The sequence below is a fragment of the Dufourea novaeangliae genome, unplaced genomic scaffold (assembly GCF_001272555.1).
Source record: "Dufourea novaeangliae isolate 0120121106 unplaced genomic scaffold, ASM127255v1 scaffold8, whole genome shotgun sequence".
NCBI classification, from domain to species: Eukaryota; Metazoa; Arthropoda; class Insecta; order Hymenoptera; family Halictidae; genus Dufourea; species Dufourea novaeangliae.
The window spans coordinates 213,409-240,485 of NW_015373923.1; the positions used below are offsets into that span (position 1 = coordinate 213,409).

General features: G+C 48.1%; 1 protein-coding gene across 1 annotated transcript in view; it reads left to right on the forward strand.

Annotated features, from left to right (window-relative positions):
• LOC107194516 (neprilysin-21) overlaps positions 1 to 27,077 on the forward strand; it is a 66,874-nt gene that overhangs the window by 19,434 nt on the left and 20,363 nt on the right. The window contains exons 4-6 of the mRNA XM_015584158.1: positions 3,289 to 3,396; positions 17,997 to 18,211; positions 25,904 to 25,984. Coding sequence (XP_015439644.1) covers positions 3,289 to 3,396; positions 17,997 to 18,211; positions 25,904 to 25,984 — 404 coding nt within the window. The remainder of the gene's footprint in view (positions 1 to 3,288; positions 3,397 to 17,996; positions 18,212 to 25,903; positions 25,985 to 27,077) is intronic.

The following is a 27,077-nucleotide window of genomic DNA, read 5'->3' on the forward strand; positions in this document are numbered from 1 at the left end:
GGAAAATGAAAACAGAGGAACCGCGTATATCTGTTGGGTTCCGACAAAAAGCCAGGGAGAGGCTTTTGGTGGGCGCGAGTCTAGCGCCGAATTTTCGTGCTTCCATTCAAACGGAGCCGCGAGGCGGGAGAAAGCCGGACGATGGGGACAGAAGAAAGGGGGAGGGGGACCAGCTAGTCGAGAGAATCGACTGCCACGAACTTCCATCCGGTGTGTGCTCGTAGACGTCGAATAGCGACGAGTGGCCGCGTGATACTCGTCTCGAAACGCTGCGTAACGAGTTTGCAGATAGCGGTTTCGACCCATTTCGCGCATCCGGTTGCTCTTCATTCGCGGCGTCGTGCTTCTCCATCTGTCCCTCTCTTGTTTCGACTTTCCGGTGTCGGTGGACGTACTAGAAAACCGAGACACACGCAAGTTCACCGTGACGTCTAGGAACAAAGACGGCAGAACATCGAGCGAAACGAATAAAAATGTTGTTGAAAACAGGTATGAACAGTTTAGCAAAAATCTCACACTAGTACTACCTAATGTGCGATCCCTCGGACTGCTGTCTGTTGTTTTACTACAGTAAATAAAGAACAACTCACTCCGGTGGGTTGTACATAACCGATTCATTAATTTATACGATGCTCGAAATGTAAAGGGTACACATCAGCACAGAATATACTTTGTATCGAACGAAATAAAACTTTGTGCGATTGACAGTGTCTGGTGGACCGCGCGTTACAGACTGGAATAAAAATCTTCCGATATCGAGCGAAAGATACTCTTTCTTCCCTCGATTCTTCCGTTTCAGCGTTTTTACCCGCGAATTTCCCCGACTTTTGGCAGTTTGAGATTCGAACATTCCAGGAATTTTCGAAGAATTTCTGAACCGTGGAAATTCGACGGACGCTGTATCGTTTCTACCGGTTGCAAAAGATAGTCATCTTCGTGAAAAGTTTCCGGTTGACCGTGTTTCGAGGCGCGCGTTACCGTTCTATTCGTATTAATAATTCCTGGCCGGGCCTTCGTTATGTCGATACGGTTCGTCGGGTGCTTTTGGAATCGCAGAAATGCTGCCTGGGGGCCAGTCGATGCACTTTTATCGCGAAGGCACGGTCGATTTAGCCCGTCCTCTCGAAACGATAAGCTACTCGAAGAGGGCGCGCTACTGTTGTGTGTACCTACGATCGCGATCATTCGACGCGAAATGCTCTCTCCCCCATCCATGGAACCAATGGAATACACTCTCCGTGCCCGTGGAAAATCGGAGGCGCACCGATTGCGGGCACGAATAATCGGCGAATCGGATTGATTGATTAAACACACGGACCGAGCCGGTCTCTATTGAACGTTCGCGCGTCGCGCGTACCGATCGATCAAGAGGCTGCCTGCTTCTCTCTCCACCGATCATTCGGATAGCGTTTGCCTGGGTTGAACGATTTCGACGAGGGAGGGGTGATGCAACTGAAAGCACGATCATTGTTCCCGTGCTTTAGACTGTTTATCTTTCTTCCTATTTTCCTCTCATTTACCATCAACGTTGCTTTTCCGGTGCGATTCTCCAAACGTCAGACCGGTTGCAATCACAATTCGCGATCGTACGATACACAAGTCTCTAGATTTCTATCCGATTTCTCATTGCACCGGAAAAAGCCGACGAAGAATCACTCCGTTCCCGTATTTCTCCCCACTGAATTATACATTGCTACGGAAACGTCGCGGTGGTGTTCTTGATTACATTAAATCTTAATTCCTTTTATGGCCGGGCGTACTCGCTAGGGGTTGTGGGGGGGGGGGGGGGGGAAAGAAAGAGAGGATATCGATTTTCAATCTACGAACACGTACCCGTGGCCTGGTGCCCTCTCCCGCATAGATTATTAATCGAAAATTTCCCTCGATTCGCGTGGCCTCCCGCCGTCGAAGTCCGACGTTCGACCGAGTCAAAGGAGCGACTTTTTAATGCTTGGTACTTCGATTCCCAAGAGATAGAGGAACTGGGTACCGACAGGAACCGGGGCGGGAAAATTGCGAAGAATCTTCCCCGCGCGGAAAAAAAAGGGGGTCGGAAGAAGATCGTTCGATGCGAGATTTACAGAAACACGACGAAAAATATGGTCAAGGACCGGGGCGGCGTTAGAACCTCTGTGTAACGATCGCGCGACCGAATATGCGCAATGCAAAAGCGTTAAAGTAATAAAAGCACCGGAAAGTCGAAACGAATGGAACGACGTGGAAGTCGAGGACGTCCTCCTCCCCCTCCCCCCTCTCCACCATCCCGCGGGAGGTCAGCAAAGGCCTCACACGGAAGGCCGGATCGCCAGCCACTTGGCCTGTACGTACTATAAATATTTCATGTTAATCGATATACGTGCACACGGAAGTGTGTCATGCACGTTGTCCTATGACTCGACACAATGCTCCACATACAACGGGCCGCTCTGCGATCGTTCGTTCGAACGGCCTCGAAGAATGGAACACAACACACGTCGATGTCGTCGGGATCGCTTGATCCTCCGCGAGGGGAGGACACAAGGGTAGTTCCTCTCCAACCTGTATCACTTTCTTCGTCTCTTCCGTTCTCCACGATCCACGTCGTTCAGACGACGCTGGGTGATTCGCGTGGTGGTCGTAACGTTGTCCTGCGGAATTGGTTTACGGGAACGAAATAAAAATCGTTGAAATACGATACCCGGATATCGTGGCTCCCGCATAACAGTCTGCGTAAAAAATTCAAGCCCGGACGAAGTTTCGCAGGTCTCGCTGGTACGACCCTGTCACGAGGACTACGATAAAGTAATTAAATGAACTTTTATATCATTTCGATGGCCACTCGCCGGTATTTTAATAGCCGGAGAATCGTACGTTCGGTTCGTCTCCACGGGAGTACGTGGGGGAATTATCTAGGTGGGAACGATCTATTTCGATAAAGTCACACGGCGGTTCGATCGCTCTTAACGTCGCGCCATCGAAACGAACCTTTGCCATTTCGAGGCTCTGAATGGAAGGCTCTCTCACCGCCGATATATTCGGCCGGAGCTACCGGGTTCGAGATCCCCTCCCTCCGTCGATCTTTTTATAGAGGCATGAATCCGTGATTTATGCCTGCTCGGAACCATCGGAATATTTTCGCAGACGGGAGAGAAATATTTTTGTTTGACGGTCCCGGAACGTTCGACGGGGGTAGGGGGTAAAGTGATACACCAGGAGCCTCGGGGGTGGTCGGCTTTGCACCGATGTCGTCAAGCTTTAACCCCGATTCCGGAATGCTGGCTAACGTGCCTGAAATTGCGCTTTTTTCAGAGCTGCTGGCGAACAGAACGGGTCATATGGTCGGCGCGTTCGAGAAGCTGGGCCTGTTTTACACCGACTGCTTGGAGTTCAAGGAGAAACCCGTCAATTTTACACCCGGTAAGTCGATACAGACTCGGTAGATATCGATACGAAGAAGTTGATTTTTCCGCGAAATGTCACCGAAATCCTCGATCCAGCTCACTGTGCCTCGTCATCCTCGTCCGTTACTCCGATCTATAGAAACCAACGAGTGTTTTCCCTGTTCCTGAAAACCGATACGCGGTGGTAACGGTGACAGACAAATGCACAGTTGTCGCGGTTATATCGCGTCGTTAACGACGCCGTTTCCGCGGGCGGTGCATTGTCGTCGGGTTTATCCGCGAGATTTGCCCTCCACGAGATACGATGAAAATGAAACTGGCACATTGCACGGCCTGGATCATCTTCTCTCCAGAACGAGAGAGGAATCCGTCGCGTTCCGTTCGTGATCGAGAATTTTCCTACCGTTCGGTGGTCGGTAAACTGTTCGTTTTTGCAATGAAAAAAAAAAAGAGTACGTTGTTCGTGTACACAAAAATCCAATTCAATGAATACGGGTCTCCGAACAGAGGATAGACGCAGACGTAATCGGCCACTCGTCGCGTGCGCACGTCGAAACTTTCATTGCCGGCCTTCCCTCTTCCACCTCTTGTGCCTGGAACAAAGTTTGTTTAATCCCGCCGCCGCCGCCGCCGCCGGTGAAATCGCTCGACCGCTCGTACAAAATACGCTTCGGACTGATTAAACTTCCCTGCTGTCGGTATTTAAACGCGACTCAATGAAATCCAGGGGCGTGACTGTTTGGTGCTCGCATCCTGTTTATTGATATCGGTATTGTATCGGTGAACGAGTCTTGTTAGAGGGGACAATGCACAAAACTATTCTTCCCACGTATATTCGAACTCATCGACGTAACACTCAGCCTCTTCATTCGCACTTGAAACTCAATCAGATCAGGCCGAGGCATTCTCCGCGTGTCGATTACCGAAAATTTACGTGTTTGCTAGGAATATTCACACGCATATTTCATTCTTTACAATATTTCTACGGGTTTAGCACGTCGACTGCCACAGTGAAAAGAGCTGTACGTAGTCGGACACACTTTATTTCGTTGTGAAAAGTCATAAATCGTCGACAATATATGCGTTTCGTTAATAGAGGCTGCTGGACTTGTTTTAAATTACACTGGCATATTAATTTTACGTTAAAAATTTCGTAACGATGTTTAACCCTTTCAGACATGGTGGTCACATTTGTGTATCTGAAGTTTTTTACAATTTCGCGCAAAGCCTTAGGTACAGTGTGTTGCAGATCCACATTTTCCTTCGAAATTTGAATGTTTTCATGTTTCAAATGTATTGAATAGGTCTAGTGAATTATAATAAATAACAAACCTTTTATTTTTAAAAAAATTAAAAAAAATTATTGTAACAAAATATCATCTAAACAGTCTACCGAGTTAAAATGTGCAATCAAATATTTTTTTCACTCTTAAAAGCGATTTCAGGTCTGAAAGGGTTAAATGATTCAGTCTCTTTGTAAAGTACGTGTCACCCAGGTTTGTATGGACGTGGCAGTTGAAGCGTTAAAAATATTTGTACACGGACGATGACGCACCAAACACAATTTCTGATCATCGAGAGACATCGCAGACTTCCATCCAGTGGGCAATATCTACGGACAAAGATGCACGTGTTGCGCGGTGCATTTTGTTCCGCTTTGTACGAGACAGGTTCGCCGCGGCAACGTGTACCTATAACGCATCCGTGGAGCACACCGTTCATTCATATATTCAATCGTCGACGAAGCGGCGTGTAGGCTCCATTCTTCGCCCTCTTTTCTACCCGTTCCGCGGCCGTGTTCGTCCGAGTTTTCAACGCGGTCCGAGGCAGAAATTCCCCGGGACGATCGATTATTCATACGCCCGCGGAAATCACGAAACGCACGGCCCGTGGACAATAAAACAACCCAGGCTTCGACGTGGATCGAAGTCGAACCCGGGCGTCGTCGATCGTGTTCCCCCCTCCATACGCTCGCGTATCGCCTGTGTACATACATCGACTGAATGTATGTCCGGGTTATACATTTATGAAAGGCATAACGGGGCGGTATGTTAAACGATTTATGTCACGCCTCGAGCTGCACAATTCGGAATAAATAGTTTGTCAACGAGGATCATTCCGATCGATTTGTTTCACGCTTATCCGTCTACAGAGTATCGTCTTGGATAGTGTAATATAACGAAAGAAATCGTACGGCTTGCACTTAAAATTGATCGTAATCACGAATGCGTAAGGACCTCTTATGCATGGATACGTCTGGCAGTCGGAAATCATTGACTCGTACCAGTTCGCTCATCCGTGTACGGGATGCGATGGCAAAGTGCCCCCTCGACGATACATGCATCCACTTCACGGGGTTCGGGAAACACCATTTGTCAAGTTCTTTCGCGATATTTCGTGGTTTCCTTCTTAGCTCGGAATCGTGGCAGCTGGTTTCCTTTCCCGGAAGACCGATGCTCGAGCGAGCACACGAATAGAAGGAGAACAGGGAACCATGGAAGTGTGCGATACTCTCATTTATACCGAAGACTCGCGAAACCAACCAATAGCGGTGACGTGTACCGCCTGATGTAAGCGGAATCGGTGAACAACAATATGTATACCTACCGTATTGTCCGACATCGCCGGAATCGTTGACTCGTACTACTTCGTCCAACAGGCGAAGCTGCGAGAACCGGTGAAATCGTTTTCTATTCAACAATATCCTTCTCCTTTCCCTTGCTGACGGGATTTCAACGGAGTGTCTGTCGGCCCGTGAGCAGAATCCGCGAGCACATTTACGAAATCGCATTCGAATAACACGGAGCGACCTCGACGTATTAAAAAAAAAAAAAAAAAAAAAAAAAAAAAGATCGCCTCGTCGCGTAATATTCAGAAGGGTTCAGCGAGTCCATCCGCTTCTCGTCGACTCGTCTCCGACCCGCGTGAACGTACAGGAATGACAATGGTGTGTCGTCTCTCTCTGGACACGGGGCTCTCGTCGCGCAAATAATAACGAAGAATTTGTCGGGAACGAGCTTCTCGCGGGCAGGAAAAGGTTCCCGCGCTGGCGTGGGATTGCCGGGACGGAAGGGAACAGGGTATTCTTCAATGGCCTCCCACCACCCCGCTAATGCTCGCTCGTTTTCTCTTCTTTTTTCTTTCGCATCGCGCGCTACCGGCGAAGGAAGACGTTTCACCGTGGCAAAAAGAACGATGGATTCTGGGCGAGAGCGAAACAACCTCGGGGACGGAATTGGCGGCGGAGAAAAAGAAAAGAGTCACGGACGGTTGAGCACGAGACCGGTGAAAAGACGACGGGTAAAAAGGAGGGAACCGGGCGAAACTGGAGAACGCGATTTCGAACGTGAAAAGGGGTTGACGGAGAGGGTCGATTATTCGTGGCGATTAATATGGAAGACTATCTGTCTTCTGGTCTGTAGCTTGGAATAGTTTCGGGACACTTGTAACCAGATCCACTGTCGATGGAACATTGGACGCAGAGGGTAGTCATTGCGGAATGATTTGAAAATCGTTCGATCTCTTCTACCCTCTAAACACGTCACTAATCGCACATTCGGTTGTACGTTACAAAGATAAATTTATACCACCGGTATGAATCCGTGGTACACCACATCTGTTCACACGTTGCACGTGAATTTTGCAGGTCAGTTCTCTTAAGTGTCCCGTTACACGGTTCGCGCATGACCGATCTTTTTTCCAAACGTCAGCCACCTATTTCGACAGAGGCACACCCACACAGACACGGTATTACAGCACTAAAATAGATTTCCGTGGACAGACTCGCGATATTATTCGCGCCCAGCCTTTGAGAGCAATTTCTTCCAGCGAGGTATATTCAGCTCTCTGGAGGGTAAAATTAATTTCGGTATGGAAGTGGTTTATCGGCGGCGAAAGGCGACCGTCCTCGTGAAATTTATTTCCGCGTGGCGAAACGTCGGTGGAACGCTAGACCGCGAGAATTTTGTAAATCGGACGAAAAACAAAACCCCGAAATATCGATGGACAGAGGAGTGGTGGCTGAGTCGTCGGAGGGTGGAGGGACGACGGGGGTGGTAGCGCGACCGGACTCTCACGTCATTGCAATAGAACGGCACGCTCTAACCCAGAAAGTCAATGTAGGCGGTCTAAGAATAGGAAACGAAGCAGCGTTCGCCTACCGTGGAACCGATACTATACGGCCCGACAATGCGATTAATCAATCAGTATCGGCGCCGAATCGTCGGCCGGTCGCATTAATCAAAGACGAGGGAGCTCGGGTGGTTTTTCGTTTTCGCTTGATACGACGGCGTCGCGAAACTTCCGAAACTAGTCCGAACTAGACGGGGCGTCGAGACGGCCACGCGAGAGGGGATTTTGATTTATTTCAACTGAAATGGACCGGGTCTGAATGTACCAGATAGTTACGTGGATTGACGCTGATTTTTCCGAACAACGAAAGGCGTTTTTCGTTATCGCGTGATTCGAATGAGTTTCGTGAATCAAGGCTGGTCGAATAAAGTAACATTTATTTCACTCGGTATAAAATTACTGTCACTTAGAATATACGGTCACTAACTGTTGTTACAAACTTAGGTACAAAAAATCCATAAATGTATGGGAATAGATTTAAATAATAAAATAACTACGATAGAGGGATTAGTGGAAAAGTGTATCGAAGTTGATGGACATATCGGTGTGAGCATTTATTAAAATAAATTTTCTTCGAATCAAAAGCAAATGAGATACTAAAGGTCTCTCACCTTAGGTGGGACATCCCGCATAGAACCAAAAAAGTCGATTCTGCTCTTCTGGTTCGAAGAAATCAAGCATATATACTCAGTGGCCAGTGAAGAATCTTCTTATTCAATTTTATCTTGTTAATAATGCAACCCCGACCGAAGTGCGGACACGTGGTATCGAAACTCCCCTAGGGAGCCATCGTTCAATTCCACGTTAGCTTCTTAAAACTACGATCGATGGATTATATAATCGTTCCCTGATATCCGTCGTGACGGTGTGTGTGTCCGCTCCGGGGAACACGATTCCCGATGTAGCCGTACCATGCCGACCAATCGATCGACAATCGTGATTTCGCGGCAAAGAGAAATACACCCGAAGAACTTATAGCGAGGGTGCCTGTCCTTGGTTAACTCGCGAAATCCCGTTAGGGTATCGATTCAGCCGTTGCTGTGGCCCTCTTGCGCGCGCGAAAACTTCGCTTGAATCGCTTCCGCCCGTTGAGAACGGGAAGTACCAACACGAACTTTATTTCTATGCTCGCATTTCGTTTGTCGACGGACAGGAAGCACGCTCGCGCATGGCCCAAAGCCGTTATCACGTGGAAGGGAACCTTGGAAAGTTGCGAACAGGCCTGAAACGTCGAAGAGGACAGCTTTGGTACTGTAAAAACGCTCGCTTGACGGCTCATATCGTCTCGTCATCCGCCCCCCCCCCCCCCACCGTCATAGCTGTCCGTCAGCCGGATGAATCGCGACTCTAGACAGCTTTCCAGGGAAGTTAATTCCAGCCGTGTTCACGTTCACGAGCCACTCAGGAGAAGTATCCTTGTTGGTCGGTTTCGTCTGATTAAACCGTGCGGCGGAAATACTACATACAAACCACACACAAACACACACACGCACACCCATCACCATCTGTGTCCAACGCACAATCGAGTCGCCAAATTCGAAATTGCAACGGGCGTATGTTACCTCGACCAAGCCATCCCGAAGCGACGAATTTTAATTCCTGACCACCGCGTGTCGGCGGGGGGCGCGTTTAATTGAATGCCAAAATTTCGACCGCGAACGGTGTGTCAGCCTTCAAAGAAATATCGCGTCGGAACTCACCGACACTGATCTCGTCCGGCAAAAAAAGGTTTCTCATCATAATTGAAATTCCAAAAAGAAGACAAACGCGGGGAGACTAAAAAATGGAGGGAGGGAGAATTGGTCGGTGGCGATCGATTAACTTGTCGCCGCTGAAAGACCACAGGCGGTGGCTTTTTTCGTTGACAGGAAGGAAGGGGGTGCGTGGGGGTTGATTGGAGGAAGGGTGCGCGGTCGGTTTTGCGGGCTTGATTCGCGGATGATGTTCCACAAGCAAGCACTCTCGAACCGTATGCAGCGTTTCTCTGTGCTTGACCGGGGGGTTGGAGGGGGTGGACGGTTTACTGGCGCGGTCGGCCCCGCTGCCTTTTTATCGCGACGATTTGCATTCGGTGACATCGGACGTGTCGGTTCGAAACAATTTTTCTCTTTCGCGGCCAAAAATCTACCTCCCCCCCTCTCCCTCAACCCCCGTCGTCGACACCCCCCTCGAACGATTTACCCCACCCGATGCACGATATCCGCTTGAATTTACGGTCCTGATCGTTTCGATCGAGAGAAATTTCGACGAATCCCGACCACGTTTGCAATTTATATTAGTTATTTATTTGTTTGTTCCACCGGACAGTGGCTTTCTAACGCGTCACGAGCGAGCTAAGTAAGTTAAACGACTAAACGGACAGGGGGTAAATTTTTATGATAAACATTATGGAGAACGGAATCGGCGTACACACACATCTCCCGACTTCGGAATGAAATAACCTAGTTGGACACGCGGTCGATGTTCCTTCACCGTGATTCATCGAAATTTCACGGCCCGTTGCGGAAAAATTTCTCGAACAATTCATTTTCTCGTCGAGCGGTCTATACCATATCGTAGCCACTTGATTTGTCGATTAAAAATGTTGAAAACACTCGCGTCGATTTGTAATAACGTTCCGAGGTTTATAAAGCACACGGAAATTGGATTCGCGGGGAAAAAAAGCGATGAAAAATTTGAACTTCGCGATATCGCAAAAAACGAGCAAGTGAATTATTAAACCCCGAATAAAGGTCTGACCTCTACGCTTTCGATTCCTACATTCCTCGAAGTAACGAGGACGTTCGAACGACTCGTGCACATGTTGATCGCCATGGTGGTCACCCCTGAACGGCATTGCTAAATGCAGTAAAGACTCCACGGAATTTGAAAGTCGGGTTTGCTTCAAAACTTTCACGATGCACAGGCGTATCGTTTCAACATCTCACAAATTTACTGTTTGCCCGAAGGGGAAAGGCTTTTCCTTTCTTTTTTTTTATTTTTTTTTTTTGGAGGGAATACGTGAATTTCTCAACTGAAAACGTGAAGATCTACTTCGCATCAGTGAAACTACTGACATAATTTAGATATTAGTTGCACTGGGCATTAAAGGGTTAAGCATCTAATTAGACTTAGAATGATACAAAACACTTATTGCATCCAATGTAATTTTTGTGTTTTCTTATATTTCAAAGAGCTCAGTGACCTATAAATGCATAAAATCCGCTCAACTTTTTACCACTTTAACAATTTTTCTCTATTGTTTACTATTCTGGTCCTCATTTAAGAGAGACGTACTACTACGTCATTTGACATCAACGTGTTAATATCGTTATTTGCGACTTTAAAATATCAAGATACAACATATGTATCAGTCTCACAATTTTGAAATATCGATTTAACGGTCGGGGCGTTAAAGGGTTAAGGGTGTTCATCAATTTCGGTAACCTCGTGAATCGACGTCGAATGAACACCGGGTAGGTTGTAGTTCGTTGTAAAGGACTCCTCTAACCGTTCTGCTGTCGAAACGACACCGATACAACGTAGCGATAACGCGGCCGACAATCACGCGGATAATAATGTCACCGAGCGGATTAGCCCTGGCGCGCGCGAGGGCGGGCGGGAGCGTAATTAATCGCCGGACAATTAGTGGATATTACGGCGGTCGATGGGGGCCAGTATATGTAATGGGGCGACAGCGTTTACAAATCTCTCTACCTATCTGGGAACGGGTCGGAACGTCACGATCACGTCGGAACCCCACGTTTTCGACGACAATTATTCGCTCTGCCGGAAAGCTGACCTTGGACGACCACGACGTTTATGTCGGAAGAATTGATAAAAATAGTTGTCGGGCTATCGATTACGCGACTCTGACGGAAATATATGAGAGGAGAGGGGCTGGAGGCGGTTGGACAAATCGCCTTCGAATTCTGCCCTCCTGTAACGTTAATTTCCTGTATGCCATCCATTCCGAATCCTGAAAACCTATCGTTTTGCTTTTTCACGGTTGGTTGCACCAGCAAACAGGACATTACGTATTCTACATCTTTGATAGATCCAGAGAGTTGGCTTCACCCGTTGGTTTCCACCCGCTACGAAACTGCTGGATACCCTTTAAATGTTTCATAGATCCGAGAGTTTCCGAGAATTCTCAGACGCTCGACCGAAGAGAAGTTGCGGCCGGTCTGAATAAATCTTGAAAGCCTGTTGGGAACCTCTGGGAAAGTTAAAATTCCAGTTGTATATATCATTGCTCAAGAACCTCGATGTGTGGTGGTGTCGTCTGTAACTCTTTATTCCCGCTGGGACTCCAAGAGATTTCCAGTGGCTTCAAACCGTGCGACGTGTAGAATCCAGGGGGTACCTACCGACGTACCTTGTGCGACACACGCCTAATTCAGTTAACGACCCTCGAGAAGGGATCGACGGCGCAGTTAACGGGCCGATTGCCTGGAAACGGATCCGGGAGAACGGTCACCCTCTCCTGGCGCGTAATTAAACACGGCTGAGCGCACGGTAATGCGCATCCGATGACGTCACACGGCGTCGCATCGGCTGGTCCTTGAAACCTGGAGCCTTCTGCTTGCCTCTTAAAGGCCGTGTGTGTAGGTGTGCGTTTCGCGCAGCTAGCTGATCGCGTGCGTGCGATAACGCCGACACGACGCGCGCGTTGGAAGGGTAGAAAAAAGGCGTAGGCACACGCATCGACGGGGGGAGGGAGAAACGAGACGAAAAGGTTGGCACTCGCGTGCGTTTCAACGCCGCGCCGCGACGTGGCCGCCAATCTGACCTACTTTCCACCGAAGTCGACCCCCTCCGTCTTCGGCATTCGATCCTTCGGAAGGTCGCGGCGTTATTCGTGTTTCGCAGCGTTCGATCACTGGATCACTAAATACATAGACTCGGTATCTTTTTTTGGGGGGGAATTTTTGTCGAAACCCTTTGTCCCAGAGATGGAGTCGTTCTGCACTTTCTGTTCCCTTCGCTCATTTTCCCTTGCTCTAGTTCCATTTCGCTACGATTCGGGTGAATGAAAAAAGTCGTTGCAACGAAGCTTTTCCGCGGGTAACGCGAATCAAGTTCGTTAAATGGATCTGTGTTGTCCGCTAGCTAGTGCAACGTCGGTAGAGGAAAACAAGAGGAATCGAAAGAAATTGATTATTATCGGGTGGCACCTGTTCTCGTTGTTCCGTGCCACGAGACCGATCCATTTCGCCAATTAACGGGAAGATTAATCGCACTCAAGGGGGGGCCCTATTCTCTTCCGCGGAAAGAAAACAACGAAAATGAGCGGGTTGAGAATGTGCACACGAGTCGAAAATCGCCAATGGTGTCAAGGTTAGGCAATTTGGCCTCGGTTCGTGGCCGAGAGGGGGATGATTTACTTCCCCGATGGTCGAGAAACTATTCCGGCGCGTGGAACACCCCCGGTGGAAACTATGCTACCGAAGGATTCGGAGCTCTGGACTTTGTTGGTCCCGGTTCTGTTCGACTCCTGTGTCCTTCCGCGAACTTGGAAACGAGGGTCATCTCCGCGGAGAGATATATGTATTTGTTCGGAGGGATTCGATCATCCCCCCCCCCCCTCCTTTTGTTCGAAGATTCTTTAAACAGCGACGATATGTTATTCTCGGGGAAATATTCTAACTATATATGTTCAAGTAGAAATGTGTCGCGTCGAGAAATAGCGGCTGTATGACTTGGACCGTCTGGATTGTTTTATCGCCGATTTTGAACCATAGGAACCTGGACAGGTCGTTATAGAAGTCTTTCTCTAATTCTCGCGAAACCTCACACACAGCGCCGAAGAGACCGATGAAATTCAAGGCAAACCTCGACAGTTTTTAGCAAGTGGAAAAGATTCTCGGTTCTCCCTAGTTTCTCTCACCGTTACATCCAGCTGGTTTAGTCGAAAATCAACCGTCAATCGGTCACCGTAACTGTCCATTGTTAAATTTATCCTTTCGACAAATAGTTATCGTTCTACACCGATTATTTGTCCTATTGACATAATTACTTGCACAGAGTTAAATAAGGTCATAAATCTCCAAGGCAATCGTGCTGAAGACTCGTTGAAGCAACAATTCGACGCTGTCCAGTGTTTTCGGTCAAAGAGGACGACGAACACCTTCTTGTCCCGTTGACGATGTCTCGGAGTCGTTCTCTAGGGTCAGATAAAAAAAAGACTTCAAGTCGCACTACAAGAAACATCGTGTCTGTAGTCAAAGACCGTACCGCGGCACACAGCCATTGTTTCGCGATGGAAGAAGAAGACAGAAGCAGCGAGATCTATGTATAGACAGCGGGACGGAGGTGCATTCGAGGGTTAGAGTCGTGGAGCGGTCTTTTTTTAACCCCTTCACCGATGTTAACGCTTGACTCGTAACTGTGTCAAGGACACTAGTACCGATCGGGTCGACCACTTCCGTGACTTTTCTCGGCCCATTCGTAGGCTCGACTCGCTCGATCGGTTCGAAGAATCGGAAGGATCGATCACAAGGAAGGAACGACGCGGTTCGTCGAGCATCGTTTCACTCGAGTTTCCGCGAAACTTCTTTGTGTTTCGCACCTCTCTAGCTGGGGACGACAGCGCGCGTACGCAGGGACAAGATCGTTGGGGGGTAGTCTTCATCAGCGTCGTTCTCGTCGCGGCGGAGCACACTTTCCGCTGAAAGCCGGAACTTCGGGTCTCCTCGTCACAAGAGACCTGAATAACGGGGGTTGAAGAGCAAAAAGCTGGAAACGTGTGCGACCCTTTTTGTGCTTTCCTCCACCATTCTCCCTTGGCTCTTCGCGTTTCATACTAGTGCACAATTGATTTCGCGCGTCTCTGTCTCTCTCGGAGGGGTTGGTCGTTCGCGACAAAGTTTATTCTCGCGGGTTTGATCAGAGGAATTGGCGTTCCTTCCATTACTCTGTTTTCTTTTTTCGAACGATCGAGTCTGTTTGTTTTTCCCCGGGAACGATTGGAACGAGAGTAAGCGAGTTTTTCGATAAATTCCGTGGACATTTGCGGAACACCGCGAATTCGAGGGTGTCGAGGCGCGCGAATTAATCCGGTCGGGCGGGCAGGGGGCGATGGTTAATTTCGAAGCCGTTCTCGCCGGCCCGTATCTCGATTGAATTCCCGTGCCGAGGAAGTCGGGGAAGACTGTGGGTAGCGGAAATGGAACTTCCGGATTGTTTCCATCGCACGGCATTCATGGCGGCGTTTGGGGAGTTCACGCGCTCTCGATCCTTCTAGTTTACGATTTGCTCGTGTCGAGTCCTATAACGTGGCCCACGGTATCCTTGGCTCATGGCGCCTGTAATATCTAATTAAGCCCCGTCTACTGTCAACACGGATTAGCAAACGATATGGGATTCTATCTCGTGCGAACTTTGGGTTTCATGGAAAATTAAAATCTTGAGCCTGCTTTCTCTTTGTACTCATTTCTAATCAGTTTCGGTATACTACTTTTGTCAAATCCGTGACGAATAAGATTCTCTTCTTTCTTTTAGTTAACAGATCCGTACAAATCAAACCTCGGTTATTTTAACAGAAACTGTCGAAACGTTGTTCCGGGGATCTGTATAAATCCTTGCATCTCCCCCAAAATCCAGGCAACAGCCTCTCGACTGTTGAGGACAATCAATCGGCCACCCCGTTTCCACGGGGGTTTGAACTGTTAAAGTACCGCGACACAGTGTGTCGAGGGATGTCACCGAGTATAATTTGCAGTCACTCCCAACCCGTTCCGGCCCGCGAGTTATCGTCCAATGCAACATCCCCTGTAGAGTGTCCTCGAGCGAGCGACCTCGCGAACCGTGCGACAATTCCGTCGCGCGCGAGGCGAAGATGCGACGGCGAAATAAAAGACGGGAATTTCGGGCACCGATCGAAAGCAATCTGGCCAATGTGTGCAGCTTGCGTCATGCAAGGATATAGACGTAACCAGGAAGGGGAGCAGAATGGAGGGGTGGTTGGAACGGACTGGGGGAAAGGGTTGGAGGACGCGGTGGTTGATGTCGATTTTGTATATACATGTAACACGACCGCGCGCGATTGTTCAGCGCGATTGAAATCACGCGAAGCTTTACTTAACGGGGAACTTGCGGATTTCGAGAGCACGGATATATTCCCCTCTGTTCCCCCCGTTGACGCCCTTATCAACCTCACCTACCGACCCCTTCTCCTCCAGACCGCCCGTTAATGGCGCTCGGGATGTTCCTCGTGTTGGGGGAAGTCTCTAATCGAAATTCTCCGGCAGCGTTTCCCAGACGAGAGTCTCGGATAATTTCGCATGAAATATCCGCTACACCTAGATCGACGAGATATTTGATTCGAAACAGGGGTAAAGAATAGATCCACGACGAAGCATAGGCACTTTCCTTGAATACTGGCCGTTACAAAGAAACTCATTTTTCCGCTCTGCGAACGATTCCTTTCGCTTCAAGCATACCAATTATTGTCACTTCGGAAAATCTGTTTCAAAACGATGTACCAATGACGTGGGCGGGGGGAGGGGGGGGGGGGGAATTTACGACGTTACGTAGAACATTCGGCTCAAGGTCGTACCGTTCTGTAGATCGAAAAACGGATATGTAACTTGGAAAACTGTCGTTCCGCCGACGTAAGTTTCCAGCTCTCAAGATCACATTCGCGAGGCACTTTATTTCCATCGGCGAGTGCGTTCGTGACACTAACAGCGCCCCATCCCACCCTACCCCACCTCCTCCGTCGGCTACGAAGGAGAGCTCCGGTCAAAAGGGAAACGCGGGTGAACACGTCCGTTTCGATTCGCACGTCGGAAAATAAATTGTATTATGAATTCGAGTGATCACATGTCTCGATAAGCCTTCACTCCCCCACCTCCAATGATATTATAAGCGGTCGTATTATATTGCGATGATTATCGTTCGCGACACGCCATCTCGCGGACCAACGGTTTTTCTTTTTCACGTCTCTCTCTCTTTCTACGTCGTTTTTTTTCTTGTTTTTCTTTATTGGTCTCGAATCTTGGCCTCGCGGTTTGCACCGTCGCGCGACGCGTGGTGCACGACTTCGGTCGAGCGTGTGCTCCGTACGTAAACGAGGAATCGAGCGGGGCACCAAGCCTCGGATGACGAATGGCCGTGCGCGGACCGCTTAACCGTCCTTCTGGCCTAACGAATAATAGAGCACTAGGGTGGAGAAATTTTATTGCCATTAGGGGAGCCAGCGAGCGCCCCCGGATCCCGCGGCATTTCGCGTCCATGGCTCGTAAGTTCTCGTAAGGCTCAACCACTCCTACCGTCGCGGAGAAATTGATTGTTTCTTGGGAATTCACCCGCGCGTTCAAATTGAATTTTACACCTTTGTATTCGAGATGGACGCGGATTGTCGGGCGATTGGAACTCCGACATCCACGACTCACGTATTTATTACTCGCGGTAGCTTCGTTTTCAACCTCTTAGCTGTGGTACATACATATAAGGAAATAAAGCTTGTTTCTTTCGAAGAAAATTTAGTATGTCTTAGTTTTCATAAAAATTTTAATCTAAACAACATATGGTAATTACTTTACTCGCATGACGATTACATAAACAATTGATATTTCTTCATGACGAGTATATTCGTTAGTCACAGGCCAAAAGTTAAAGTTCCGCGTTTCCACGTCAAGGTCCTTCTTCCCTATGCCCTATTATCTGGTTCAGACAAACCACACAACCAACGACTGCGGATAAATTACATACCTGAAGGGTAAACACCGTTAAATTGCGATTAATGGCTGTTTACCAAAGAAACGCGGTCGAAACTTACGAGCAGCAGCGATTCGCCAGGACAAACAGTTGCCGCACGATGGAATTTATTACGTTGCCGAGCGTTATCGGTCATCGGGATCTTTGACGATTGTCAAACACAGAGAGGGGAGGTTCGGGGGCTAAAGCCTAGAAATTCGGAGTTCATAGAGCTGCTTCTGGTATCGGTGGGTGGTGCTGTACACGGGAGGGATTGCAAAACTCGATAAGGGCGCGTTTGTTGATCTTCGAAATGGATACACAACCTCCCACTGCATGTGTGTGTGTGTGTGTTGTGAATTTTTATTTATAGTTTATCGTTGCATACCCGGCCGCGAAATGGGCGACACTATAAGCCACTGATGAAAAACCAGGTTCGTAAATAGAAAAGTCATCGGGGATATTCAAACTTTATTTGTTCGTCCATACGTCTTTCTCTCTCTATACATATATCTCTTCTCCCACCCCCAGTTTCATTATACTCCCGGCGTTCATATCTGGCTATCGATTGTTAAACGAAACGTTCCCCTTCGAAACTACTCGACGCACCGTGTGTTTCGACTGCCACCTTTTCCCGAGGCCCGACCGTTGTTCTCCTTTTTGCTTTTGTTTCTTTCCTTTCTTCTTTTTTTCTTATCGATGCAACAACGAACGGTGGTGGACGACGAGGTTCGTATCCGAAGCTCTCCTTGCGTTCGTCAACGAACACCTCGTTAAGACTCGTTGACGATCACGTTGTTTCAGTTTACGAGCTTTTACGCGAACTCGGCGGCTATCTACCACCGAGGAGCATCGCGCCCACCGACATCACGCCGTTGGTCTCGAGGCTGTTGAGGGTGAACGGGGCGCCTCTGTTCGACTTCTACGTGGACGTCGATCTTTACGACCGTTCACGGTCCTCGGTGTTTCTGGATCTGCCTACGAAGCATCAGGACGACGCGTTCTTCCCGGAGAATCTGGTGAGTCCACGAGAACGAAACTGTTTCCTATTTTATCGCAGCGTACGCTGGCGTCACGACACACACTGCACCGATTGGATACACGGGTTTTCGGTTATACGAACATTTTACCGCCACGTCAGCGTGTCTCGGTCGTAACTCGTCACACGATCATACATATAGTCCCTGCTGGCTCATGTGTTTCAACGATACGACGGCCCACTAAATCTTGAAAACGCCGCCCAGGTCTTATTCATCGATTCCACGCGGAAAATTAACGACCTGGATTACCCCTTGTTCGCTTCTGCTATCGAGACTCGGTGGAGGGGCGGGATGAATACTTCGCGGGGTCCCAGGCTAATAGATAGCGCGTTTAAGCAGCGAAACCCCGGTTAATTCCTCGAGCAAACGTGTGTGGCGAGTTCCAGCTTTGGCATAAATCCCGGGCCCGCGGTTACCGCCGCCATTCGTAAACTTCGTTCGTTCGCCCCTCGACCCCCTCGGCCGAATGCAACCCCCGCACCCAACACCCCTTGTACGGCGTGGTACAGATTTTTTTCTCTCTCCCGTGGCGTGTGCACGACGCTTTGCGACAGCTTGGCCTGCTGCGGCAAAAACATCTTCATTATTCATACGGACCGCTTAATACCGGGCTTATCGGCGATTTCCGCGAGCTTTAAGCCCAGCGCACATGGTGCGTCGCGGGGATAAACGGAAGAGAAGGATGACCGAGGTCGTCGTTTTTCACTTGGGATTTGGAAACCTTGGAAATTCGTTGACGAATTATTCGGAACAATGGTGATTCGAATACGTTCTCCATTGTTGATAAACGACGACGAGAAACGAGGGAATCGCTCGAGGATCGTGGGAAACGTTAGCGATCAATTTTCAATATTTCCCGCAACGAGAACGACGTCTTACCGCGACATTGATCGTTTTTAATAAGCAGTTTCGATCCTGGCCTGCTTGATACAGGGGGGAAGAACCTGGTGTATAACGTTTCGATAATCGTGAAAGTTTGCAACTCCTCAGCCGGGGGCGATGCGAGTTCGATCACGAGGTACATATACATATACACAATGTATATAGGTGTACCGCACCTGGGAGAAGAACGTGACGGGCATTAATTATTCCTTCGGGTTCTTTTAACTGCTTCGAACCGCGCCATCACGTACCGCGATGATCGTGTTCGGTAAACCGTGCGGTCTCTCATCCAGCTTCCGTCGACGAGTTACGAGCAGTCGGTGTATATCCATAATTTATAGCCGCTTCCCGTCTTCGTTGAAACGCTTCTCCGTCGAACGACTGACGAGAAGCGCGTATCCTCGCCGTACCATTTTCACACCGGTTGAAATGGCACTCTATTCTTCTTGTTAAAGTTCGCCCTCTCCACGTGGCTCTAAATACAGGGAAACGATCGCAGTGGCGATGGAATCGCGGCTAGAGATTCCGCGAAAAGATGTCTGACGAGAGGCGACACGCCGAGCAATTTGACGAGGGAATTTTCGTCGTCCTAGACAACGATCTGTTCCAGGAATCGGATTATCCGGTGAATTGCGGATGCTAATTAGAAGGGGCTAAGGAAGGGGGGTGGGGAGTGAAATTGCACCGTAGACGGGAAGCTTATTGGACCGAAACGAGGACGATGCTTTGAGATTAAAGAGTGTCGGTTGATTGGCTCGAACGTGATTACGTTTCTTGTTAGAATCTCGCGACGCGTCGACGACGATCGGCCTCGACTTTCGCTCGCGGCCAGCCGTAAAACGGCCCATAGACGACGCGAATTATCGTACATCGGGTTGCACAGGCAGTTGCAGGGATATATCGACAGATTTTTAGTATGCCTATAAATTGTACAACCCTCGCCAGGAACGTTACAACCGTCTTTCAAATGGTCGAAACAACTTATTGTTGTACAATTAGTTTTACCTACGATAAATGGTATCGTCTGTGGGCCGTTTAAAAAGGTCGACAAACGGTACGATTTATCGCAGGTAGAAATAATTGTGGAACATTAGTTGCTTCTACCGTCTGAAACACAGTTGCAAGGTTCGTGACGCGGTTATAAAATTTGTAATACGACGCGGTCGTATCGTACGGCGATACGGCATGCTGAAAATCCGTTGTACGACGTGGTTGTGAATATACGATCTATCTCTACAAATGGCTGGACAGTTTGTCGTACAACATGATGTACGATAAATCGCGCATCGTCTGTGGGTCGTTCAAGCTCGCGATGCGATGCCTGAGAAACGTCATTCTTTTCGTAAAAGTCGATTTCTGCTGCTGCAATACAGTCAAGGCTCCATGAGAGTTGGATAGAAAGTTTACAACGCCTTTCTTTTGTTGTCAAGGCTCGGCCGTCGGGCAAAAAATAGATTTGTGACGTATTGAAACGATTGGTAGTGCACTGTGAAAGTTTTCAAGCGGTTCCGAGTTTCAATCTCTCATGGAGTCTTTACTGTACATAGAATCGGTCGGAATAAGCGTAGGTGAATATTCTTGTCAGGGGGTGGGGTGACGAATTCAGCGTTTTCGAACGCGAATCAGAGACGCTTCGAGTGTGTCTATGAATGGCCAGCGTCGTCGAGTCGAGGAGTTTTCGAGTAGCTCCGTGCCGGCGAACCGTTCCAAACAAGGCCTTGATCTTCGATCGGCGAGACCGGTTCTCTCTCTCTGGAGAGAGTGAGCGAGTTCGTCTCTTTCAGGACTTGGTCACTGGACAACGCGCTTTGGAAAAACCTCTCGAGCGAGACGGACCGCTTCAGAGAGAATCGGTGCTACCCGAGATGTTCTTTTTTCCAGTGTACCGGGCCGGATTTTCCAAGGAACACTAATTCTCAGCCCCACGGAACATATACTTACCGTTTGGACTGAATGGGTCCCCGCTCTTGGGAAGACAGAGTACTCTGCGTACAGGGGATTAATTACGGGGATTAAAAAATTAAAGCTCAGCGCCCTCCCCCCCATTAACCTCGGTATAATTCCCGACTGGCGAAACTTTTTAATAAAAGCCCTGGATAACGAGCAAAGGGTTGAAAGGATCCCTCCCCTGTTCAGACAATCGCTCGAAGCAGTCGGGCCGACCGACGTCGTGTCCGAGAACACGGGGTCTGTCCCCCTGGATCCAAGCCGCTCATCTCTCTAGTCGCGCGCGTGCACTTCTTTGTCCGGTCAAGTTTCCTCGCGAGCTGCGACGAGAGCTTGAGTCCGAGAGGACTTTAATACTTAAGCTCGGACGAAAGAGCCTCCGTCGTAACGGTACTTTAACGTGGCCCGTTAACAGACCGGTTAGAGAGAATCACGGACGAACACTAGGTTCGCCAGTTTTCTCTTACATTATTTTTCAGTCGGTCGAAATCGTCCCTTATTTAAATATCGTTGGAAAACGTTGCATAAAATTGATATATAGCGGTAAACTAAATCATCCGTGAGTGTTCGAAGGTTCCTGGGCACTGACACGAAGAGGCCCTCAGGTGTAACGCTGGCTTTTGAATGAGGTTTAGCACAACAAAAGAGTCTGGAATTCCGAAGCCAATGGTATTTGTTTCAGCCGCGTATGGCCATTAGTTTGTGAAATATTTAATGTTCAGTGCCGAGGAGTCTTCGAACACTCATTGTTGATTTACTGTATAATTTAAAACAAAACCAATATCCTCTATTAAATAAACGTATAGATTTTCGACGATTTATGACTTAAAGAAAACGAAATAATGTATGTCTGACCACGTACGACATTTTTCACTGTGGCAGTGAATGCGTCAAAAGAAATTCAACACAGAATGCGCTCTATCCGTTATGCAGTTCAACTTCGTTTAAACTTTTTTAACTTTGCTAAAGGCGAACGGAGTTCTTGCCCAGTGGCCGGGTGGTAAATCATCCCGAAAAACACGTCGAACGGACCATTACTTTGGCACGAAGGAGAGAGAGCTATCGGGCCAGGGAACGCTTCAAAATTTCGGCAGCCAAAATATCCGAACATCCGGGTCGTCGAGGGGGCGTCTCGTTTCACACTAATAATCGTAGGGAACGCGCCAACTTATTTCACGGATCGATGATCCGTAGCTCCCTGCGGGGATCTTCCGCGAGAGTCTCGCGAAACGGATCGAGAACCATGTGCTGTTTCCCCTCGACGCGACGGTGAGATCAACCTTTAAACCGTATCCCGGTTGCCGAACAATAACCATCGGACTCGCGAATTTCGTGAAACATTCTAGAGGCTCTACGTTCTTCGATAAGAAATTCCACGATATTACAGCCGCTATATTCTCGCGATCTAATCGAACGCCTCCGATTTCGCTGTTTCCGCGACAGTGTGCCCCCGATCTTATTACGTTTCGGCTTGGTATCGGCAACGGGACGGTAATAGCCGGCGGTAGAAACCATCCCCCTGCAGTCTCCGTGTTCGCGCGTATTCATTTCAATCCACGGGCCTGGAAGCACATGTTCCGATACCGTTCGAGGCACGAATTCGATATTGGGAGTCGCAGTCGGTTCGACAAGGAGCCCGCGGTGAATTTCAATCGAACACCGCGTCGCCGTTCACCGTGACGAACTTGGTTTGGATGAATAATGGACGCCGTTCGGTCGGCTCAAGATCGCTCGAATGTACCGTCTCGCGATCGTTGCAGCGATGTCTTTTAACCATTTTGTCGCCGCTGCAGATTTCGATGTGAACCGTGCGCTACGGACGGATCTGCTAGCTCGCGATCCTAGATATACAAGAAACGGCGCTAGACGCATTAGATAGAGCAGACAGAAGGATAGAGACAGAGTGGAGCCAGGAATTTCAGCCGACGAACACCAGCAGCCACGGCGACAGCAGCCGAAAGCCGAAATAGTACGGGTTGGTTGGCCGGCCGCCAGGATCCTCCGCTGACACCGAAGAACTATATCCCTAATTTTCTCTGTTTCCCTCGCGATTTGACCTTGTCACGGTTCTCCCTCCTCCCCGTTCCTCGACTCCCTTCTCTGTTGTGTCACTGTCTATCGGTGTGTCTGATCTTCTTTACGGTGGGTAAATAGAGTTGTATGTACTATAGACGGAATCGCAGAGCTTGCTTAACAGCTGGAACGATAGGATCTCAGAAAAGATCCGCTTAGCTCATCGGGTAAATGAAGTTTACGGCTTGCGCAGCTCGATTATCCTGTTCTCTACCTAATTTCTGATTGTCGTTGAAAGACAAACGTTCCGAACAAAATATGTAGCTCTCTTGATCGTACGAATATATTCGATTCACGAGGCATACACTGCCGTTCAAAAGTATTAGGACATCTGGTTCGTATGGAGAACATGCGAGGTTCCATAAAAATTCTATATTTCCAGATCAATTTTAGAACTTCATATTCAAAATGAATGTTGCCCATCAAACTTTACGATCCCATAAACCGTGTTGAATTCAGGCATTCGAGCATTTCGCGATACCTTGTTCCGTATACGCACTCCTGTCCATAAGTCAGAAATTAAAACAGAAATGCAAGTTCTTGGAGCAATTTTAGTCATTTATTCTACTTTTCGGTAAGACACTGATTTTGAATGTACCGTAAACATCTTTCGGAATTACAGCCTCTATACACACTGTACTAATTCGAATCAGAATCGAGTTCTAGGTTCTGAGCGTTTATAAACGCGTTTACAGCGTACTCCAGCGACGGATGATCGTGCACGCGAATGACGCAAGTCGCAATAATTGTTCCAGTATCACGAGCGGAATTTCGTATGTACTTCCCTCGATTTAAGATCATCCGGAATTCCTTTAAATGCGGATAGACAGACGCATACGGAACGAGAGGAGTAATTGCTGTACAATTAAGACGGGAAGTTTCGACCGAGAAAAAGTTTCATTTCCAACCGGGTAGAATTTTAATCGCGTAACTGTTGCTGCCTCGAAAAGCCTGGTGTGCCTCGCGCAGTAAGCGAGAGGCATACGGAGCTCGGGATCGTTTTCGTGCGAGTGTTCCATTTCGCGACGCAAGTATCGTTTCATTATGCTAACGAAATATCGATTATGATAATACACGGAAGCGATTGAATTGCGTGGAATTACTGTTATGCCCCGCGTATGAAATGCGACTGCACCTGCGATGCTTCGTAACGGGATAACGGAACGGTAAATTGTATCGGCTGATTGGAATTAATTGAAACAAAAAACCTTCTTTATAAGTCGAGTGTGTCAATTTTTTCAAACTTTCCTCAGACGTCGAGAAAGTTTAAAGCTAGGTCCTTCGGTATCAATAACGAGAAGCCGTACGAACAATAGAAACTTTTTATCCGTGTTGCTCCGTGAAATAGGCCTCCGTGTTTACTTTTCCCCTCGGTCACTTTTTGTTCGAGTTTCGAGGTGTTCCTCGGGGACGCTCACCTGCATTGTCACCGATCTGCCCGCTCGATCTCCGTGATTAATGGGACGTTTGCGTCGAGGGTCGCTTAATATCCCCTCGTATCTCGCCTCACGTTACGAATCATTAACAAAATCGATCCCACCCTCTCTCCCCGTTCCCGTGGTACTAATTGATACCGCGGCTGCTCTGTTTAAGCCCCGTTGTTGACGCTCCTTATGTTATTCAAAGGCGGACTAATATGCCAACACGCGACATTACTAGTAACAATATTTACACTATATATATATATATATATATATATATATATATATATTTATATTTGGATATTCGATATTTTCCTACGTGAGAGTGCAAACCAACTGGTCGTGTAATAAAGAATGAGATTTGTATAAAGTAATATGTATGGTACAAATAAGAACTAATCGGATTTCCACCTGACCAGTTAAGGAGTTAATTCTTACGTTACGTTTGCGTTAACCTTGCCACTAGTGGTGCCAATTTATTCCAATCGAGGGGGTATTCGTCGTTGCAGACGACCCAGAATGTCAGAGAAAACGGGGAGAACCATTTCGATTAATACATGCTATAAAAACATTTACTTTTCCACACATATGTAGGTACATGTATACCGAGAACAACGGCCATGTGAACATCAATGTTCTCCATTACGAGACACTTCGGTGTCTGTGAACGAGAAAAGGTGTTCGTTTTCCTGACTAATTCTTCGGGCCACCGTAAAAACGGCAAATTAGCTCGAATAATTTTTGCCGGGCGATTACGTTGCGACGACGTCGTTCCAACGACGCGCTGCAAGCCTGCAATGCGAAATCCGTTCCATTTTAAGAGGTTTGCGTAAGCGCGTTTTTACGGTATACGTGTATATATAGATACATATATACATGTATACGGTGAAACGCGCAGCGGATGCGTGCAAATATACGCGGCGATAAAAGGGGACGGGGAATGTGTGTGTGTGTGTAACGCGGCGCGATACTTGGCACCCTATCCCACCCTTGTTTGCCGAATCGTTACAAGTTTACCCGTTTTAACGCGTTCCTCCTGGTTGCATGCAGACACCTTCACGCCCTCACCCCTCTGGTTTCCGTTCGATCGAACGCTTAGCACGGAATCGAAGGGGGAAACAAATTTCGTTCTTTTCGAAAATTCGAAACTTGCGAACACCTTGCGATTGTGAAGACAGCATGTTCAACCGTTATATCTTATTGTGCTGGAACTAAACGACACGTTATTGAGGTTCGCGGTCATATTTTTCTCCAACGAAACTAGATCTGTTTCGGAACTGTGTAGAAAGTTAATTGCACGTGTTATCAATTGTCGACGGTTGTCATAATCTACTGTGTTCACCCTCAGGACGAAAGGCTACGATGGGCCAAGACGGAGAAGCAGAAGAGGTCGGTCCACGAGGAAAGTGGGGCTTACACCATGATCAGGGTAGGTACATATGTATCTCGAATATTTGCTTCTGTACTGGATAGCTTAGGGAGAACAGGATTCTGTATTAAGAACCTTTACCGATATGTTCGCTTTTCGACCCAGTAGCTTGTTCACCTTCGGTCGGTTAAGGCCTTTGCTCAGCCAGGAGGTTGGTCATACGACACTGTAGCTTGATCGCGTTTATCAGTTGAAACCTTTAGTCAATCGGGTCATTAAGGAGGTTGATGATCCAACAATTGTCTTCCATAAGTTGAAAGAATTTCGAGAGCTTTCCAAAATTTGTGACCTGGATTTTTCTCGTGTTCCCGATAGTATTTTTCGAAACTGGGAGCAATCCACGTGATGGTAATATATCACGTTATTGGTACTGTCGCGAACCAACGGTCGCGCCCCGTAGTCTGTGTGCCACGATTTTCCAGAATTACTCGATAACACGCTTCGGCCAGCTTGGCTACAAAGACATCGTCGACATCGCGCGTCGTAAATCTACGCTGCTAATAAACGAAATCTCTTTCTCTCTCTCTCTCTCTCTCTCTCTCTCTCTCTCTCTCTCTCTCTGTCCCTCTCTCAATTTCCTCTTTTTCTCTTCTCGATTCTCACGAGTCCTTCCTTCGTTCTGGTCTACGTCTATAGTTTCGTTCGTTATAGATACGTTGCGTCATGTGAGACCGATTCGAAGCGGGTCTATTGCCCGCGATACGATCGGACGGCCGTCCATGTTAACGGCGAAGCATCGGCGTTTTCCCGATAAAGAGGTGTTCGGTTCGTGATTTAGCGAGAGAGCTCGATCATGCCGCGAGACCACAATTCGATCAGACATTACTAAGTATACTCTGTGAAGTCAGCTGCGATAGGAGCAGACGATCCTGTTGCAATATTCCTCGTACGATACCGATGGAGATTGGAACGTCCTGCAGTTGCTCGGCCACGAGACAGCTTCGTTTGTTCAAACATGGTAATGTGATTAAAGTTTCCATGAGAAATCATTATTAATTGAATCGTTATTAATTCGAGCTGTTTGACTCCCGAGTGTCCTCTCAGAAGGCTCGGTATATGTATACACAGGAGCGCTGGAGAGATTCTCTCGAAC